Source organism: Phalangium opilio, unplaced genomic scaffold, assembly GCF_054372755.1.
Source record: "Phalangium opilio isolate 3A_F unplaced genomic scaffold, DU_Popi_V2 ptg000013l_1, whole genome shotgun sequence".
Lineage (NCBI taxonomy): Eukaryota > Metazoa > Arthropoda > Arachnida > Opiliones > Phalangiidae > Phalangium > Phalangium opilio.
This window is the reverse complement of record NW_028324148.1, coordinates 12,789,350-12,810,064: the sequence shown is the minus strand read 5'-3', so window position 1 is coordinate 12,810,064 and position 20,715 is coordinate 12,789,350. Positions and strand designations below refer to the sequence as shown.

Genomic DNA, 20,715 nt, shown 5'->3' with positions numbered 1-20,715 from the left:
CGCAAAATGCATTTATTTATTCTATATTTATGTTAAATTAACCTTTAAACGTACGCAAAAATCTAATTAAAAAACAAACAAATCGGTAATGTTACCAGAAACGGTTTTTATTTCATATATTTTTGGTTTGTTATTAACTTAGTACCATTATACATTACCGGATGAAAATTTAACAAGATTTTATTTTACTGAGAACCATTTCTTAAAAAATATAACTTTTGGTTAATTTTTTTTCTTGCTTTTGAAAGATGTACCTTTTACAAAAATTTCGAAAAATTAATTTCACAAATAGTTGGTCAAACATGTATATCGTTAATTGGAATGTTTAATTTTAATTTACTAATTGGTTAATCTTGGAATCAACATAGGCGCTAAGTGTTAAAGTGATAAATTCTAAGACCTACCTAGCGTACAGTAGGTTTAAAACAATTCTATATTAATTATTATTTTGCGATAAAAACTAAAATCAAAAAAACATTTTACAATATATGAACACGCCTATTATAACTAGGCAGTAAAAGACACGTTGATAAATTTAACACGCTGTTATATTTTTTTTTTTTTAACCAGAGTGATATATTGATTGGAGGACTCGTGACGTAAAATGTAGGCATAAACATTTTGGAATATGCAAGTCCTCCATGCATGCTTTAATTAATAATTATGTCGCGTACAAGATATGGCCGTTGATCCAGACGAGTAAAATTGAATTTCGAGCTAAGTTCTAAAAATAGCGCATGCTGCCTATGAATCGTGACGTGTCTATTCGTTGGGATCTATATTTCAAAATAAGTCTTATTCGTGCATGCAAAGGCTTGGCATTTATTCGAGTGTAAAAAGCCAAATCTTACAAGTTCACAAGAAAAGTATCATAGTTGTGAAAACGAAGAAAACAAATTATTCTACCGAGAAAAAAGTAACAGAGAAAAGCCAGATGGATGTAGTTCAGGATGGCACCTCCCCTTTCATCCAAAATGGCGGCGAACATTTGGAGAAAATGAGCCTGATTGGCTAAGCGGGGTCTGACGTTTCACACTTTCTCTGACGTGGTGTATTGATTAATGGCACGTGATCAAGAATAACCCCAGATTATCCGGGACTTACGAGGTTACCGCACCCTTTTCGGAGAGTTGTTCTGCCAAGGCTACGGAGCGCGTTCGACGACAGGGAATGTCAGCCACTAACTAAAGGCCGCCGACAGGTTATGGCAGCGCCCACAGAAATACCTCCCGTAAATCCCGTATAACTTATCTTGAATTATCAGTGCATTATCCCGCATGCTTTATACCATTTGTAGGTGATTTAGAAAATGTCCATTTTACAATTTTTGAACACTGTGATAAACACCTTCACCTAAGTTTTCCTAGTTATGAACTCGCGTTACAATGTATTATGTCTCAGTCCTAAAATTTACACTTGCGTTGGTTGTTCTCCCTTCAAATCTAGTGTTCCATTAAGTGCCATGTAAAAACTTAATGTTAATGTTAACTGATTCTGTATTTATTTTACATTTTAAATAAGTACACGAGTCAGTTCAGATGGATCGTGTTCACTTGCAATAAAGTTTTAAAATATCACTTAAATTACCGGTAATACTTAATTCACTAAAACCTATTAAGTGTGCACCTGGGGTGTGTTAAAATAATGCCATTTTAGTTGTATTTAAAAAATAAGGAACTGCTTTACTCGACTAAATTCAACTTCAACTTAGTGCAAAACATTTGTATTTAGTCACCGTGCACTTTGCATGGTAGAGACTAGAAAGAAGTACATATTGCGGCAAGGAAAAATGCTAATGATTACTACTAATCATTGTGCAAAATGCTGAAGGATAGTATTTGAAGAGGTTATATGCGTATAACTAGCACAGAATTGATTTTAGAATTCTTCTAATACTTTGTCACTAATAATTAAGTGTGGCACATTTTTATGATCTTACAAAGAGCGCTAGGAACATGGCAATTTACATGAGCTACATTGAGGATATGAATTCACTCACTATCTTTGAAATAAATATTTTCCAATTAAAAACCTGAGGTCATTCTCCAAGCGAATTGCACATTTATATTTTTGAAGTTGCAATAAATGCTTCACTTCGATTGCAGACGTTTCATATCTAAGCCTACAACATCAGCAATAGTAATAACTTTTATCCTCCAAAATATACGAGTTTCTTTTTCTATATAATCCTTAACTCTAGCGGATAATTTGTGCATTTCGAACTCAGTCTTTAAATATCGACTTTGGCAGCAATTAGAAACTTCAAAAACATATATGATTATGGTATTGACTTTGCCACGTACACCCAGAACTTCCGTGCTCATAATGATAGCTATGGCACAAAAATATGGCCAGTAACACTAACAATATTTCATTTTCAATCTTATGCTTACTATCCATAATTTTTGCAAAACATTTTGTGAAAAAAAAAACGAAGATAAGCAACTATTTTATAATCACGTCTCTATACTGAAAATTTTTAATATCTGGCACTTCAATCATTCAATTTGGTTCACTTATCTTTCACTTTTTCGAATCTTTGTAGACAAAGACAGTTTTCATTAACAGATGGTAACTCTTAGGAATGGTTCATATCAATATTCAAAACTGTTTCAGTAGAAAAAAAGAGTAGTGGGGGAGTCTAATCAACATCGTATTTTTTTTTTTTTTTTTTGTTTTTGGTCTATGAAGGGATATCCACACTAAGCCTGTGGCTTGTTTACAGGTGGGTCCCTTTATAATGCATAGAGGGGTGGTGGCTAGCCCCTAAGCCACAGCTAACCTACAGCGCCCTATACTAACTATTACCGTTAACCTCTGCAAGTTTTGATGGAAAGGAGAAACCGGGGGAGACCGCGGAGGAAAACTCCTTTTAACAAGCGGGGAGAGAACTTGCAAACTCTACGCAGAAGGATTTGTTCCCAGATTTTCACCCGGTGCCACAGTCCGGGATCCCGTCCGGGATCCTCTTGCTGCGAGGCGAAAGCGCTAACTGCTACGCCACCCCACTTCTCCTCAGTGCCGGGTTATCCACTAGGCACGTGCCTAGGGACCCCAGATGTCAGCCTTAATCTCTCAGTTGTCATATCGCAGTGGGCCCCTGAACGCCTAGTGCCTATGTCTAGGGGCTCCCGAGGGTGTTGATCCGGCACTGGCCCCTCCCATTCTCTTTAATATATCAACCAATGAGGAGTAGTTTTTAGATTAATATGAATGACGTGTTCATCTGAACCCCAGAATGCGTCCCTTCACTTATAGCTAACTTCTATGATAAAACGACCATTCCAAGAAATATGCCCAGCTTAATTCATTATACTTTTTAGGCCTTTGCTGTCAATAGGGGATTAGATCTAAACGAACGCAATTAACCTCCTAAAATACTATCATTTGAAACTAGATCTACAACCATGAATTACATATATTTACATCAATACAAATATTACGGTTCGGTATTGGGCGATCTACGGTAACACATTTGTTTATTAATTTAATTTCAATTAACCTATTCGAATATTACTGTTTAAATTCTTACAAACCTTTCAGCAGCTCCCGTTTTAGTGCCTTTGCTTTTGTGGTATACGTATTAAGTAAGAATAGTTAATATTAACTTAACTATTAATTCGTTAACTATTTACAAAGTACACAAACGTCTCTTCAATAAAACCCAATATAGTTTTTCTTAAGACCATTTTTTTTTTAAAGTCTAATTTATCGCATTTGCTTCAAAGACTAGAATATTTAATTTTCTACGTTATTTTTAAAGATCGTTAACGAGTCCTTAAAAATAGCTTAGATTATTTCGTAGGATAAGTACGAATATAATTTAGATTAAGGAGGATGAGGTGGCGGCCATGTTTTACAACAGTAGCTATTGCTCGAGCCAAGACGCTCCCGAAGAGTTGGGATTTTTCAGTTTGATATTAAATTGCTTTAAAGTAGCTTCCAATACCACCTGGTTACCGGTAAAGTAGGCCGAGACGGCGTTGTGGAATAGTAGCAGTTGTTTATGCATTACTTTCACCTTAAAAGATACGCGCAAAAAATATCGTCAATTATGCAAAGAATTGATTGCAATAACACATTTATGGAATATTGCAAGCATTCTGCAGCAATTACATAACTTTCTACATAATTCGGAGAGTTCTACAATATTGCAGGTATTCTCCGGAATGTACATCTTTTTTAACAAAGTGTAATATAATAACTGCTATGCTGCAACGACTATAACTGCTATGCTGCAACGACTATAACTGCTATGCTGCAACGACTATAACTGCTATGCTGCAACGACTATAACTGCTATGCTGCAACGACTATAACTGCTATGCTGCAACGACTATAACTGCTATGCTGCAACGACTATAACTGCTATGCTGCAACGACTATAACTGCTATGCTGCAACGACTATAACTGCTATGCTGCAACGACTATAACTGCTATGCTGCAACGACTATAACTGCTATGCTGCAACGACTATAACTGCTATGCTGCAACGACTATAACTGCTATGCTGCAACGACTATAACTGCTATGCTGCAACGACTATAACTGCTATGCTGCAACGACTATAACTGCTATGCTGCAACGACTATAACTGCTATGCTGCAACGACTATAACTGCTATGCTGCAACGACTATAACTGCTATGCTGCAACGACTATAACTGCTATGCTGCAACGACTATAACTGCTATGCTGCAACGACTATAACTGCTATGCTGCAACGACTATAACTGCTATGCTGCAACGACTATAACTGCTATGCTGCAACGACTATAACTGCTATGCTGCAACGACTATAACTGCTATGCTGCAACGACTATAACTGCTATGCTGCAACGACTATAACTGCTATGCTGCAACGACTATAACTGCTATGCTGCAACGACTATAACTACTATACTGCAACGACAATAACTACTATACTGCAACGACAATAACTACTATACTGCAACGGCTATAACTACTATACTGCAACGACCATAACTACTATACTGCAACGACCATAACTACTATACTGCAACGACCATAACTACTATACTGCAACGACCATAACTACTATACTGCAACGACTATAACTGCTATGCTGCAACGACAATAACTACTATACTGCAACGACTATAACTGCTATACTGCAACGACTATAACTACTATACTGCAACGGCCATAACTACTATACTGCAACGGCCATAACTACTATACTGCAACGACTATAACTACTATCCCGCAACAACTATAACTATACTGTAACAACAGTGCAACCATAAATCAGCTTGTCCTTATCAAGTTCACCAAGGAAACAAACACACAACAGCGTAAAGCTTAAATTCTTCACCATTTAAAAACCACAAACCTTATTTTCTTCGAGAAACTTCATTTTAACCGATACATCCGATCTCAACTGCTCATACTTCTCCTTCTGCATAGCAAAGTTCCGTCTGGCCTCTTCCAACCTGGAGGATGCGCTATCACCTGGATTGGCAGCGGTTAATTCCTCCAAATCAGTTCGATAAGCGTCGTATTCGAGTCTAAAGTGGCAAAAGTGGCAATTGCAACAATTCCAATTAACTTCCGATAAAGAAGCCTAATAAAAACACAAGAAACAAATCTTGTACCTTGTAGTTTCAAATTGTTTAACCGTAAGCAAGGTATCCTCCATTGTTTTATTACAAAGTGTGTTTAGACTCGAGACGAAGAAATTCAAAGCACCCAAAAGCGTTTCGCCATTTTTGCTCAAATTCTTTTGCGTTTCCGCATTGTAGGCAAATTCTTCTTGCAAATCAGGCGATTTTGTCGCCAATTCCGAGAACGACTCGGATAATTGGTGCTGAGTTTGTATCACGTGATAGAAATGGCTGGTCAAGGCACGCGCCAGTCTCAGAATGTTACAAAACTTGCGTTGCGTTTCTCGTAATTGCTCAATTTGGGTTTCTAATTCCACATCAACAGTTTTTGTGCCCTAATAACGAAATCTTTCGGTTAATAAGTGTAATATTCTTCTTTAAGTACGGCATTTAAGAAAGATTTGTTAGTTTGAAATTCCATGGATGCAATGAAAGCATAAATAACATAATAACAGTTAACAGGGTTCGTACGAAATTTTTGCATTGAAAATCCCTGACTTTTCCAGGTTATCCCTGACCAAGATTTAGCAATATCCCTGACTATTTTAAGTACGTGTTTACCAGAGCCAACTTCATCACACCTGTCTCATATTTAGCATTGCTCGAAGCAATCATGGTTTGATATGCCAAACGAAATCCTTGACGTATCCCTAACTTTTTAGGAAAAACTTTTAAATCCCTGACTTATCCCTGACTTTTTCCCCTAACTTTCATATCCCTGACTTATCCAGGTTCCGTACGAACCCTGCAGCTTAAAGTATGACACATCCTAAGTGCGGTAATGTTAATTTTTTAAAGTACAGTTTTTTCTTGTGTCGGCAGAAATAAGGCTTTCACCGCATTTCACTCAGAATCATACTTATTGTTGTCATCTTATTTATACTTCAAGACAATTCTACGTTAATTTTACATTGATTATCTGCTCTTAAATGATCTAAACACAGCCAGCTAATGTTAAGCTCGATTTCATTTAATTAACAGAAGTAAAACGCAATTTTGTCGGAAGTTAATTAATTGGTTTTAATTTAGCGTGTGTCACAAATGTTTTAATATTAAGCGTTATATTATATTAGTTAGTTTTTAAAGCGTGAAGCTGTCACTAAACGAAAACCAAGAGCTGAGAGTATGATGCGTAAAAATATTACCGTACATACTTTCCCAAGTTTTTCAGAGAGGGCTTGCCTGGTACACTTATAAGTGGAAATACTCCACTGTTTCAGAAAATCTATTTTCGATACGGATGATTTTGACAAATGTCGGCCATCTTCTCCATTTAAAGATGGACTGGGACTGGAAAGGGGCACCGTTGTGTTCGCTGAAATATTATAATTTGTAATTTAATTAAGTATATACCAATTTAAAATTAAACAGAAATTTAATGTTTAAAATTGTGTCATAGGGAAACACAGGGTAAAACAATAAACATAAATAAACTTGTTGATTTTAAAATATTAATAAATTTATTATCAGTTAATTGAAATTTTAATTTTCTGAATAAATAGTTGTATAAAAATTGCCCCCCATCCAACCATACTACTCCATAGGAATAGCATTACACCCAACTTTGAAGGTTCATAACTCTCGTTCTACTAGAGATACGGGGATGCTCTTTGAGTATGTTATAGTCCAATTTGTCCCCCATCCAACCATACTAAAAGCATATGGCTACGACAAACAGGGGCCGGGTAATTAAGTAAAATGTATAGAAACATACCCCCACCATAGGAATAGCATTACACTAAACTTTGGTGGCTCATAACTCTCGTTCTACAAGAGATACAGGGATGCTCTTTGAGTATGCTATAGTCCTATTTGCCCCCCATTCTAGTGTACTAAAAACCTAGGGCTACGACAAACGGGGGTCGGGTAATTAAGTAAAACGTAAAGAAACATACCCCCCTCCATAGGAAAAGCATTACACTAAACTTTGGAGGCTCATAACTCTGGTTCTACTAGAAAAACGGGGATGTCCTTTGAGTATGTTATAGCCCTATTTATCCCCCATCTAACCATACTAAAAGCATACGGCTACGACAAACAGGGACCGAGCAATTAAGCAAAATGTTCGAAAACATACTCTCCATAGAAATAGCATTACACCCAACTTTGGAGGCTCATAACTCTCGTTCTACAAGAGATACGTTGATGCTCTTTGAGTATGCTATAGTCCTATTTGCCCCCCATCCAAGCGTACTAAAAACCTAGGGCTACGACAAACGGAGGCCAGGTAATTAAGTAAAACGTAAAGAAACATACCCCCCTCCATAGGAAAAGCATTACACCCAACTTTGGAGGCTCATAACTCTGGTTCTACTAGAGATACAGGGATGTCCTTTGAGTATGTTATAGTCCAATTTGTCCCCCATCCAACCATACTAAAAAATTAGGGCTAGGACAAACGGGGGCCTGGTAATTAAGTAAAACGTAAAAAAACATAGCCCCCTCCATATTAAAAGCATTACACTAAACTTTGGTGGCTCATAACTCTCGTTCTACTAGAGATATAGGGATGCAGTTCGATTATGCTACAGTCCCATTTGTCTCCCATTTACCGAGCTATTTTTAACAAGTTAGCTACAATACTAAGGAAAGCATCCCCATTTTATGACATTTTTTAGACCATAGTTCTGGTTTAACCCATGGGTTGCTTCGCCCAAATTTCAAAATTATAGGACTTAATCGGATTTTTGGCGATTTTAGCCAAAATTATAGGATTTTACAGGACAGTTTAAAAAAAGGATTATATAGGAATTATAGGACCTCTGGGGACCCTGCTAACATAACATTATACCTTAAAAGAACGGCCCTTTTTTAAAACTAAATGAGTAAAAACATTAAAAAATAAATTATTTCTTATTACAAAATAATTAGCGTTCAATTAGTCTTAAAAAAGAGGACCACTGCGCCACCCGCCATTGGTTTTGTGGCGTCTGCTAAATGGAACCTCTCACGCGCGTGATCGAGTTGGCTATGTCCAACCTTACCCCTACCTCTTTTCTCTCATCCTGAGAATTCAACCAATACTGTAAGGGTAAGGGGTTCAATTTAGCAGACGCCACTAAACCAATGGCAGATGGCACAGTCGTCCTAGTTTTTTTGACTAATCAAATACTAATTATTCTGAAATAAGAGATCATTTATTTTCTTTTATAATTTTCCTTTTATATTTAGAAAAACGCAGTTCTTACCACAGTTTAGAAAGCCTCAATGGTAGTTAACACTTTCACATTAAATTAAACGGACAGTAACACCTCCAACAACCATTTTTCACTATTAAAACACATAATTCCACAAACCTGGTGGTACAGAATTGTGTCTTCTCAATTCTGATGGGAATGAATTTGGTAGGGCAGCGGACCTTTTTTGGCCAGGCGACATTGCCTGCTGGTTATCATCATTTTCATTTGATAAACCAGAATGGACTACATCTAAGCTTTCATTGAGGGATGGCATATCGTCAAGTACTTCTCTTAAATCTTCCAAGTTATTACTCTGAGTGTTTCCTCCCAATAAAGATCGGGACATTTCCACTGAATATGTTAAAATAACACTTTATAAATTACACAGAATATAAATTTACAACGATGATTCACATCATAGGAGGAGTAAGGAGGAAATTATGAAGCCAAGTACATGCTTAGGCGATTAGGCCAGGGCCTAAACATCTGGCAAGGCCCAAATTCGAGGCCGATACATTTACCGATTTAATAAAGTACACAAGTTTTGTAACGCAACAACGCTTTACACTTACAAATATACATTTTAAACTTTTAAATTATACAGAAATACTTACGAACAAAATAAATTTATGATAAAATGTTTCTTAATTTAAGTTTTATTTATTATTTCTCATCTATTTCAATCCATTGGGCGTTGACAATGGACAAACACATACACTGCATTAATAGTATCATAGAGATACACCGTACACGGCCGGTTTCGACTCGATCACGCCACGCACATCGTCAAATGCTATGCTAATGGCACCGAATTATTTACTCGAGTGTTCCTGCATGCCTTCATTTTTGACATAAAAGTAGCGTGGTGTAAGACTTTCAGCACTTAACATACCTGTCTGAAGGATGAAACTTATTTATTGAATTATTAGCCATAAGATAAAGGAGTATCTTGTTTAAAAATCACCTCACACTTGCGTGATCGAGTATGCTAAGTACAGTCTACTTAGTAGACACTAGTGAGCACTGAGCAGTCACTCTGGGAAACAGCACTCTTCCTCTGGAACAAAACCAGTTTCTTGGACTAGTGTTATATATTTTTTTTTGAGGGTTTCAATGCGAGTGGGTCAGTGGACCGCGGCAAGGATGTGATTATACAGGTTTCAGAACGTGTGTAAGCAGGGGAAGGAAATGAGGCTCACTTGGGAGGTGACGGACGGGGTGTGGGGGTCTAGTCAACTCCGGCGGACACGGGGCAGTCGGCACCTATAGGGTAGGATCGCCGACATGTGTCTTATTCCCTCAAACTTTGCCGCCCAGAAGCTTGGCTTACAGGAGTACGCCACACTCCCGGCACTAGTGTTATATCCAAGAAGTAGGGGTTACCGGTCATCAGGAGCAGTTTATTATTTGGACACTCGCGGATCACTGGTCCCAAGGACATGTTTGAAAAAAATATTTTTTTCCCAGACTTCTACGGAGCAGTGACAGTCAGCTACACCATAGCCCACTCGATCAAGCGAGCAGCTTCACTGCTTGTTTTTTCTGTGCTGCTGGTGCGCTGGGGTAGTATAAGAGGAATAAGACATGAACTTGGGTAAAGAGTGGACTGACATGAGTGCAATATTTTTGTTACTTTTGAATTGTCAATGAGGATAACGTTACATTATACATTAAAAGAACGTCCTTTTTTTCTAAAAATAGAAGGGGAAGTATTTAAAAAATAAATCATCTCTGATTTAAAAGTAATTACCATTTAATTGGTATGAAAAACACTCGCCATTCGTTTAGAGTCTGCTATGCAGAACCCGATTCCCCGAACGGGATTGATTCAATTCTAATTGGCTAAGAGACCATCAGTGATGGCGTCGTTGGCGATTCTCTTCTCTAGCAGAGAGAAAATTATTCTTGAAGTCGGTTGATGTAGTTTGACGAGAATTGTTGAAACTAATCAAATATTTTAATTTAAATAAACCCAAATATGGTTTGTTGCGCGATAGAAGGCTGTAAAAGTCACTCAAGATGCAGTATTAGGTTTTTTAATATACCTTTCAGACATCCCGAAGTGACAAAAAAATGGTTGTTGTACGCTAAACCTAACGTAAAAGCTATATATGCAAAATGTTTTGAAGGCGAGGAAAAGGAACAAATTACTGCATTAAAAAATATAAATTCGCGATGCGTATATAGAGTATGCATAAAGCACTTTTCTGAAGATGATTTTGAGCCTGTTAAACCCACATTCTTTAATCCAAAAAGACTCTACCCTCACGCGTATCCTACATTAAACCTAAATACTTGCGAAAATGAAGTACAAGTACAACAAAGCCCATATGTAATTTGTGAAGTAAAACAGAGTTTAAGCGCGGAAAATTCAGGGGAAAGTTCCAAAACTGAACTAAACCCAGTTCAGGCTGTTAGTGGGAACTTGTTCTCATTTGTTGGAACTGAAACTTATTTAAATTTGGGCGCAATTCAACCTCCAGAAATAAATGATAATTTAACTTTAGCCCCATTACAAGGGAACTTAACCCAAATTCCTCAGTCAACAGAGGAGAAACTGGCTAATCTTAAGAAAAATGCAATTACATCTATCAAATCCTCTATGCCAGTTTCTTCTACAGTAACATTTGATGATGAGCCAAGGCCTAGCTTAGATGCAAATTACGCAATTAAAGAAGAAACTTTAGATTCTTCTAAGGAAGAGTTATTATCCATTCCCAATGAAATAATAACCCAAAAAAAGTACATAGTGTTCGAAAAACAATTAGATGAACTACTTTCCCGCGCAAAATGTCAAGTTAAAGGATGCGCTCACATGATCAATGAACGCACAATAACCAAATCTGAGAAAGAGGGTAGTTTTGTTACAGTTAAATACTACTGTTTAGACGGACATGTGCAGACATGGGAAAGTCAACCTAAAATGGGAAAAATGCCAGCAGGAAATTTGTTAATCGTAGCGTGTGTACTGTTAACTGGTTGTCTGTTTAATCAAGTATTAGCGTTTTTCGATTTCATGAGGATAAAGGGAATTGGGAAATCATCGTATTACGCTTTAGAACGAAAGATAGTCATTCCTGAAATCAAATCAGCATGGCTTAAAATGCAACGTTTGATTTTAAGTGACGTACGAAACCGAAAAACGTGCAATATATCCGCTGATGGGATGTACGACTTACCAGGGAACAGTAGCAAATATTGCGCGATGACTTTAATTGATCAGAAAACGGACAAATGCATTCATTTCGAATTAGTTCAAAAGTCAGATGTTGAGAACAAATCGATAAACATGGATGTAGAAGCTTTAAAAAGATGTTTGAATAAAATGAAGAAATTGAAGATTAAAATATCGCAATTAACAACGGATCGTCACGGACAACTCAAAGAGTATCTTCAGAAGTTTTGGCCCAAGATTAAGCATCGATTTGATGTTTGGCATATTGTCAAAAGCCTACGAACGAAATTAACCAAAATAACATCAACAAACAAAAATCACGTAACATTAAAACCGTGGATCAAATCCATTTGTAGGCATTTATGGTTTTGCGCGCTGAACTGTAAAAACAACACTGAGGTTCTTATTGAAATGTGGAAATCAATCGGTTACCACGTGACTAATCGCCATTACTTTCCAAGCTTTAAAAAGTACAAAATATGCAGTCATGGTCAATGGAGCAAAGAGGACATTAAGAAGAAAAGGTTTTTAGTGCCTTCAAGTGCAACTCACGAGGCTCTCAATAACCTGATTAACGACAAGAGATTGTTGAATGATATCGGCCAAATTAATACTTCTTGTCGTACTTCCTCTCGTGAAAAGTATCATAATATCATGAACAAGTATTGCAGTGGTCAACAGACGGCCTTTGACTTTGATGCGATGGAAGCAAGGATGATATTGACGATTCTAGAACATAATTCGAAAGCTGAGAAAAAATATCCTTCCGAAATGTCCGAAAATTATTATTACGACGATGCCACTGCTAAATGGATCGCGAAACCTATCAAAGAACCCAAAAAAGACGATTATTTACATGAGTTACTTAAAAGTATTGTTAACAGGCAATTGGAATTTAAAAATGTGAAGCCCGTTTTAGGGTCGAAAAGAAAAGTCGCCAATAGCGCAGCACCAATTCCTTTTCCAATTAAAACGGAAGCAATTAAAACTGAACCAATTGAACATGTTAAAAAGAGAAAGCTTGTTTGAATGTATTCATTTCATTTTTGTACTATGTATGATTTGATATTAAAAACGAACTCAACATTTCATATGGTCATATTTAATAGTGATTAGCCACATTTAGCAGGATACAGACACACGAAAGTTATCAAAATGAAATACATGGGTTCCATTTCATAGTCATTACTTTGGGGCTAAACCATAAGAGAAGTTTATCATTATTATCGTTTGTACCATAATTACCCTTTATTATTAGGGGTAATTGGTACTTATGATGAAACCATGCTTTGAGCAGTGATAAATATGAGCCAGGTGTGATGAAGTGGGCTCTGTTAAACACTTTAAAATGATCAGGGATAAGAATTTCGTCCGAACCCTGGTTTAACTGAAAAAGGGATAATTTTGGAGGCTCCGAACAGAGTTATCTATGTCTATATAAATCAAAGTCCTGACTGACTGATTGACTGACAGACTGACTGATAATCAACGCCCAGCCCAAACCGCTTGCCCTAGAAGGCTGAAAATTTGCAGGAACGTTACTCATAAGTAGTAGGCGTACTAAGAAAGATTTTTCCAATCCGCTGCCATCTTAAAAAATGGCGCCCAGAAATGTATAAAATCTTCTCTATGCAACAAAGTCCGCGCTTTTCAACCGATTTTGTAAACATTTAGTACACTGCTTTCTTTTAACCTATCGGCGGGCTGAATGGTCTTTCGGGTTCGATTTGTTGCCATCTTTTTAAATGGCGGCCAAAAACTTAAAAACTATTCTGTATGGAATAATGTCCGAGTGAATAGAAAAAAAAGTTGTCCCGATGGGCTGACGGGCAACGCCGAGTGCCTTCGCTCCTAGGGTGCTACAAAAACATTAGTCATCAGTAAAATCTACCCATTCTTTATATCATTTTGAATTTTTGATGGGAGTTCTTATTACAGGCGAGCGACGCCGCGGGTAACAGCTAGTATACGAATAAGCTACCTTCGGAGATAGGGAGTTGCCTATCCTATAGTGTGAAAACACATTTCCCCACGTGCATCCTTTATCCATAGTAAAATTGTAATTGCGCAAATAATAATGTTACAACAATACAGAATGCATTCCTTGAGAAGATGCACTTGCTGATTATGACAAAATAGTTACCAAAAACGTTGTCAATGGACTGAAAATGTTTGTTGACTGAAATGAAGTGTTTAAAAATGTTTGTGTAGAAACGACAAAGTTACATTAATAATTCGTACAATTGAAATTATTAAACAATTTTATTTTCTCTTTAAAAATGATTTAGTTTTGGTCTTTTTCCCTTTCTTCACCTTAGTTAGTTTTACATTAGAAGCCTGCGTTTCTTCATCTTCACTCATAGTGTTGGCGTCTAGAGTTAATTTCTCTAAACCAGATGTAGTTGCTTCCGTTTCCATAAAGGTCTCGTCTTCTTCGTCATCTTCATTTGACGTTCCCAGAGACGTTCTTGACAAGAACCTGTTTCTAACTGAAAAGCATAAATAAGATTTGCAAAGGCTTGAGAAACTCCCGATAAACAAACGACCGAGGCTTAACTTTGGAGGGAGGGTCAAAATTCATAGCGCTTTTCTTAGTAGAGGGGAAACTACGAGTCTCTACTCCTTCTACAATACACCTCCGTGCCATGAAGCGTAAGTGGCAACACCTCATATCACCAGTTGAAAATGAAGTAAAAAGCGCCATCTACCGTCATTTAAACGATAATTCTTGAATTATTTGCAAATGCTTTAGAAACTACCGATGCACAAAAAACCGAGGCTTAACTTTGGAGGGAGGGTCAAAATTCATAGCGCTTTTCTTAGTAGAGGGGAAGCTACGAGTCTCTACTCCTTCTACAATACACCTCCGTGCCACGACGCGTAAGTGGCAACACCTCATATTACCAGACAAAAACGAAGTAAAAAGCGCCATCTACCGTCATTTAAACGATAATTCTTGAATTATTTGCAAATGCTTGAGAAACTCCCGATGCACAAACGACCGAGGCTTAACTTTGGAGGGAGGGTCAAAACTCATAGCGCTTTTCTTAGTAGAGGGGAAGCTACGAGTCTCTACTCCTACAATACACAACGTGCCATGACGCGTAAGTGGCAACACCTCATATCACCAGTTGAAAATGAAGTTAAAAGCGCCATCTACCGTCATTTAAACGATAATTCTTGAATTATTTGCAAATGCTTGAGAAACTCCCGATGCACAAAAAACCGAGGCTTAACTTTGGTCAAAATTCATAGCGCTTTTCTTAGTAGAGGGGAAGCTACGAGTCTCAATTCCTTCTACAATACACCTCTATGCCACGACGCGTAAGTGGCAACACCTCTTATCACCAGTTGAAAACGAAGTAAAAAGCGCCATCTACCGCCATTAAAATGATAATTACCTGATTTGCTCGTTCTAATATCCCAGACTTTAAAATTATCAGCTCTGTTATCACCTCCAACAGCAAAAACAAAGGGACAATCGGGACAAGGTGATACAGCGAACAAATCACCCTATATTATAAATTAAGAGAATGGGGACAAAATTGATTGATTAATGTAAATTAATTAAAATCATGTAAAATTAATTTCAAATATACAAACTAACCAATCCAGGTGTCGTTTCTAAAACCATAGATGGCTGATTATTAGCGATATCCCAAATTTTAACAGATTTATCACTTGAAACCGTTACTAAACATCCCTCGCAAGACGAACTTAAAGCTAGGTCTATAATATAACCCAGAATTATTTAAAATAGGCCTAACTGGTTTGTTTGCAAAATATAACGTACCAGAAACAGCTTTATCATGGGCTTTTAATGTAAATACAGATTTGTCAGATCGCACGTCAAATCCGACAACAAATCCCATATCTGTTCCAACCTTAAACCCAAGTTTTTCGGTCAAATTCTTTAACCGTACAAAACCGGTTTAAAAACGAAGAAAATTAACACTTACCAAATAGTAATATGGATCAAAATGATTCCATAGAACTTTCTCCACTTCACCCTCAACATTCCACGTTTTCTTTTCATCAGTTGTTCGACAATCACATAAATTTATGTCTCTATGAATTAATTTCACATTTTTTGTATAGTATATGAAAAGTTCCGGGATTATACGTTGCTATAATAACTTACCCATCACAACCGCCAGTCAATAACATTTCAGCTTCACATGGATGCCACTTTATCGATTGTACCTGATTATGAAAATAGTTTAACAATGTTTAAACAAATGTTGAAAGGAAAACATCATGTTAAGTAATGTTTACAGTTAAACTCAATGCTAATGTCGGGTATTAGGGCACCCCTAACATTCTAGCTGATCTTCTACACACAAATTTTACCTTGCCAAAGGCAGACAGGAGCCAATCAGAACTCGTTAATGTCGATAGCTGGAGTTAAAAATAGCCTTAGTTAAGCTTAGAGTGCCAGCCAACTCCACCCCTCGATTATGGGAGCATCTAGCGGCATTTATTTAAACTAAATGACAACCGAGACTTTATAAAGGTCTGTTTTGTAATGCCTATTTTGTAAAAGCAAGCAAAAGTTTATGGATACAAACAAAGAGTGTACTTCGTAAACAGTTTCCATGTAAAATGAGAAGGAAACGACCCTCCCTCAACCTCTACACGAAATAACCAATCAGAGAAGTGGCGGTCAAAGGTTTATTGAAAATAGTATTCTTTGTGCCGAACGAAACGTTAATTCTTGGTAATAGACCTAGCATAGACTATTATATTAAGCCTAGTCACACACGTTCCCTGTGTTCCGGTTGATAGGGGAAAGGTCAACATTATTCTGAGAGGTAAAGGGGGTTTCTTACATACTTTTCGTTTTTATCTTTGAAATTTTGTTAAAAGTTAAGAAGTTTAAAGGCTTTCAGACGATCCAACTTTTTGACTCAGCTCGATGGGTCAAGAAGTTGGATCAACTTGCCCAACTTTTGATGGGAAAAGTGAAATAAATCCTTCCTATTCATACGACTAAACTTTTAACGCCAAATGGAACTTTTTAAGCGCCACCTACCTTAGCACTTACGAAATAACCCGCGAAAAAGGCTTTATTTGTAATTCATTTTGATTGGCTGAAGAAATGAAATTAAAAAGTTGAGTCAGCAAAAATTGGATCACTGATCCAATTTTTCCTAGCCAACTTTTTTGGTGACTCAACTTATCCAGCGTCTATTCACACGATCCAACTAGTTGATTCAGCTCGAGTTGACCCATCGAGCTGAGTCAAAAAGTTGGATCGTCTGAAAGAGCCTTTAGAATGATAGGGCGCCCAGCCAGCCAGCAGGGGTCAGACCAATACTTTTGTAGCCAAGCCAAACGCGCGCAAAAGTAAAAATTAAAAAACAGAATAGTTACCTTTTCGGTATGATGCTGTAAAGTTTTAACGGGTTTAGACTCTGATAAGTCCCATAGGATAACTGTTTTGTCTACTGAACCACTGGCTAAAATATGCCTGGCATTTTGATTCCATGAAAGGGATAAGACAGCGTCTTTGTGTCCGGGTCCCTTCTTTTTCTATCAAATTCAAAATACACAAATTTCAATTCTAAGTTAATAGAGCTATCTCAGAAGCCTTAGTGTGACGTCACCCATGCTATTTTCCAGTAGAACCAAAGTGGTACCAAACATGGCTGCCCACTGCCAAACCTAAGCCCTATGACATTTTACCTGGACACTGACGTCATAACTAAGAAATTCCAACTAAGTTCAAAACACACTGAAATATAGTACCTTATCCTTCTTCTTGGAACCTAATTTGGCAACTGGTTCTAAGGTATCAACGATATCCAAATCCCAGACTTGAATGACAGGAGTCATATCACCAATTGCCAAAAAATTTCCTTTTCTATCAGTAGGGTCATAGTCCATCCATTCCATAGCTAATGGATAGGCGGGCAAGACGATGTCGTGATGAACGTACAAGGCCCCTTCTTCATTATAAACTAATATTGCAAAAGATAATTGTGAGTTTTAATTTTAAAAACATTTTTATTTGGGAAACTGTTGCTAAAGATTGTAATGTCAAAATTTCCCCACTTTCCCTGACCCAATTTTCACATATTTAATCCACTTTATTCCCAATGCATGTGTCAAGGCTTAACGCGCCATTTTAAACTAACTATCTGGTTCGAAATAATGCGTCGTCTGCTTTATAGTCCATCTCATTTCGGATGCATGTGCCAAGGCTTACCGCGCCAGTTTTAACCAATGAGATAGAATATATATATTAAACCTAGAGTCACAACGTGAAATCTCGAGATCGACGTTTCGCGATACACCTTTTGTCGAGCATGAATCTTTATCAAATACGGGTGGCGCCACCCTAAGAACTTTTTTATTACCGTCTGATGCTATAATCTGTGTAACAAGCTGTCAAGATAGTTTTTTAAACGTGTTAATCTAATAAATAGATGAAATAAAAATCATAACTGTGTTTCTGATTGCAAATAAGCGAGTAAAAGTTGTAATTAGTTCCGCTAGAGGCTCACAGATGGCGCTGTCATTTTTTGATAAACTTCCTTGATAAAAACAAAGTGTTTCGTGGTAAGCCGATTTGAATTGTAACTCTATCTATCTCATTGCTTTTAACTGACATTCTGGATCTAAATGATGGCAGATGTGGCGTCTGCTTCAGAGTCTGAACGTTTCAACATTTCCGACTCTAAAGCAGACGACGCGTAATTTAAAGGAGCCTTGGCTCATGCACCAGGAATAAAGTGGCTTGAATGTTGTTGCTAAAAATTACTAGCATCATATTAACTTAAATTTTAAAAGAATTTTAAAATTCCCGGACTTTCCCCACCCATTTTCCAAGTATTCCAGGCATTGTGGCAACTTATCAACCCTTAATAACACTTACCATGAACTTCCATGGAGCTATAATCTTCCTCAACCTTGCCAATGGCAATCAGGTTATCAGTTGCTTTAATATTAAAGTCTTCTTCATCTTCGGAGTCGTCATCCTAAAATATGTAACTCATCTATGAATTTCATCAATGAAAAAATCTAAAACAAACTTTTACCTCATCTTTAACAGTTATATTTGGATCTTCATCATTGCTGGCAAAATGTGTGAATTGTGCCAAACTACTCATTCCATAATTGGCTGATTTTAAAATAGTAGAATAATTAAATATAATTAATTAATTAATTAATTACAATATGGTTAATGATAAGCACTTACCATTTTCTTCATTGTCATAATCATCTAAATTATATTTGGCATCAATATCTTCCGGTTCTTCAATTTCTACGTCTACTGTTGCTGTTTTCTCCGTTGATTCTTCTTCATTTTCATCATTTTCGTCATCAACAATATCCCTGATGAACAATAAATAAATAAATGTTCAATAGAGTAGTGGCACTCCATGTTAACTACCCATAGAGCTTAATACAGTCAAAGGTAAGTAGGTGCCATTACTCTATTTCTATACCCTTTTGGGTAATTTTTTTGTTGGTTTAACGTACTTTAAATCACTTCTGGCTTCTTGTATTAATAATTGCAATTCTTCTTTTGTTAATTGCACCTATTTATATTTTAATTAGACTCTGATAATTTATTTATCTATGCATTAAATTAATTTTGATTACTTTATCGGGAACTGATTTAGCAACTCCTCTTTTGATCCATGTGACACATGGTACAAAATTCATATTTGAAGTTTCTAAAGATTAGGCTCATGTATTGAAAAAATGTATTTATTCACCTTAAATGTTAAAAGAAATATTACCAATTTATCTTCGACGAAATAATCAAAGTCTCCTAATAAATAACTTATTTTAATATGAACAAAAATGCACTTCAACACGTGGCGCCCACAAGGGCTATCAATTCAAGAAATAAATATGTGCAGAAGATAAAGCAGACTACAATCCTCCAGGATAAGACCAGGGCCGGAAATAAGAAAAATGTCTTATAGGACATGTATCCATTGTCCAGTAGTCTGGGAAATAAGGATATTTTTTAAACTAGTCCTTGGGACCAGGGAGTCAGGGACCCCCCCTAGGGTCTGAAATAATAAACTCGTCTCCGGACTGGCCCCGCCTTTGTTCTACTACAGATTTGAAATTAATATACTGGTCCCGAGGACGAGAAACCCCACTCCTTGAATACAAAAACTAGTCCAGATAATTAATAAACTGGTTTTGGACCAGTGGAAGTGTGCTATTTCCCAGACTGGTGTCCATTGTCCAGTAGTCTGGGAAATAGGGATATTTTTAAACTAGTCCTTGGGACCAGTGACCCCCTAGGGTCTGAAATAATAAACTCGTCTCCTGACTGGTCCCGCCTTTGTTCTACTATAGATTTGAAATTAATAAACTGGTCCCGAGGACGAGAAACCAATGGAGAAACCCCCACTCCTTGAATACAAAAACTAGTCCAGATAATAAAGTGGTTTTGGACCAAGAGGAAGTGTGCTATTTCCCAGACCATTATATTATAGTATTCTAATGTCTATGTCCCAGACTGGTCACGCAGTACAACACCATATTCGGCGGGCTTTTTGAAAACACCATAGAAGTATGTGGCAAAGAATTGACAATGCAATAAACAAGATAGGTGATTGAGATGAAAATTAATTAGGAATGATTCGTCTCGCCAGTAATATCGCGGGTCTATACTGGGTTTTTGTGACACATCTTTAATGGGGTTTTGTGACACATCTTTAATGGGTTTTTGTGACACATCTTTACTGGTGTAAGTTATTCTTATAGAAAA

General features: G+C 37.0%; 2 protein-coding genes across 3 annotated transcripts; both read right to left on the bottom strand.

Annotated features, from left to right (window-relative positions):
* Positions 1–86: 86 nt before the first annotated feature.
* On the bottom strand, positions 87–9,607 carry Arfip (ADP ribosylation factor interacting protein arfaptin). Of its 2 annotated transcripts, none has more exons than XM_089864622.1 (6): positions 9,418–9,607; positions 8,921–9,154; positions 6,770–6,939; positions 5,616–5,959; positions 5,354–5,528; positions 87–4,021 (listed from the first exon to the last, which is right to left on the bottom strand). In XM_089864622.1, exons 2-6 carry the CDS (start codon positions 9,147–9,149, stop codon positions 3,869–3,871), a joined length of 1,071 nt encoding a protein of 356 aa, XP_089720748.1. In that variant the 5' UTR covers positions 9,150–9,154; positions 9,418–9,607; the 3' UTR covers positions 87–3,868. The 2 variants fall into 2 exon arrangements, with proteins under 2 accessions (XP_089720748.1, XP_089720749.1); XM_089864623.1 differs by having other exon boundaries at positions 6,779–6,939; positions 9,418–9,598.
* A 4,614-nt stretch (positions 9,608–14,221) lies between these two features.
* On the bottom strand, positions 14,222–19,872 carry nclb (PWP1 homolog no child left behind). Its single transcript, XM_089864621.1, has 14 exons — positions 19,727–19,872; positions 19,587–19,660; positions 19,464–19,522; positions 19,180–19,316; positions 19,019–19,101; positions 18,856–18,958; positions 17,727–17,938; positions 17,352–17,510; positions 16,120–16,181; positions 15,938–16,046; positions 15,772–15,862; positions 15,586–15,707; positions 15,380–15,491; positions 14,222–14,467 (listed from the first exon to the last, which is right to left on the bottom strand). The coding sequence occupies exons 2-14, from the start codon at positions 19,647–19,649 to the stop codon at positions 14,241–14,243; spliced, it is 1,539 nt and encodes a 512-aa protein (XP_089720747.1). The 5' UTR covers positions 19,650–19,660; positions 19,727–19,872; the 3' UTR covers positions 14,222–14,240.
* Positions 19,873–20,715: the final 843 nt, after the last annotated feature.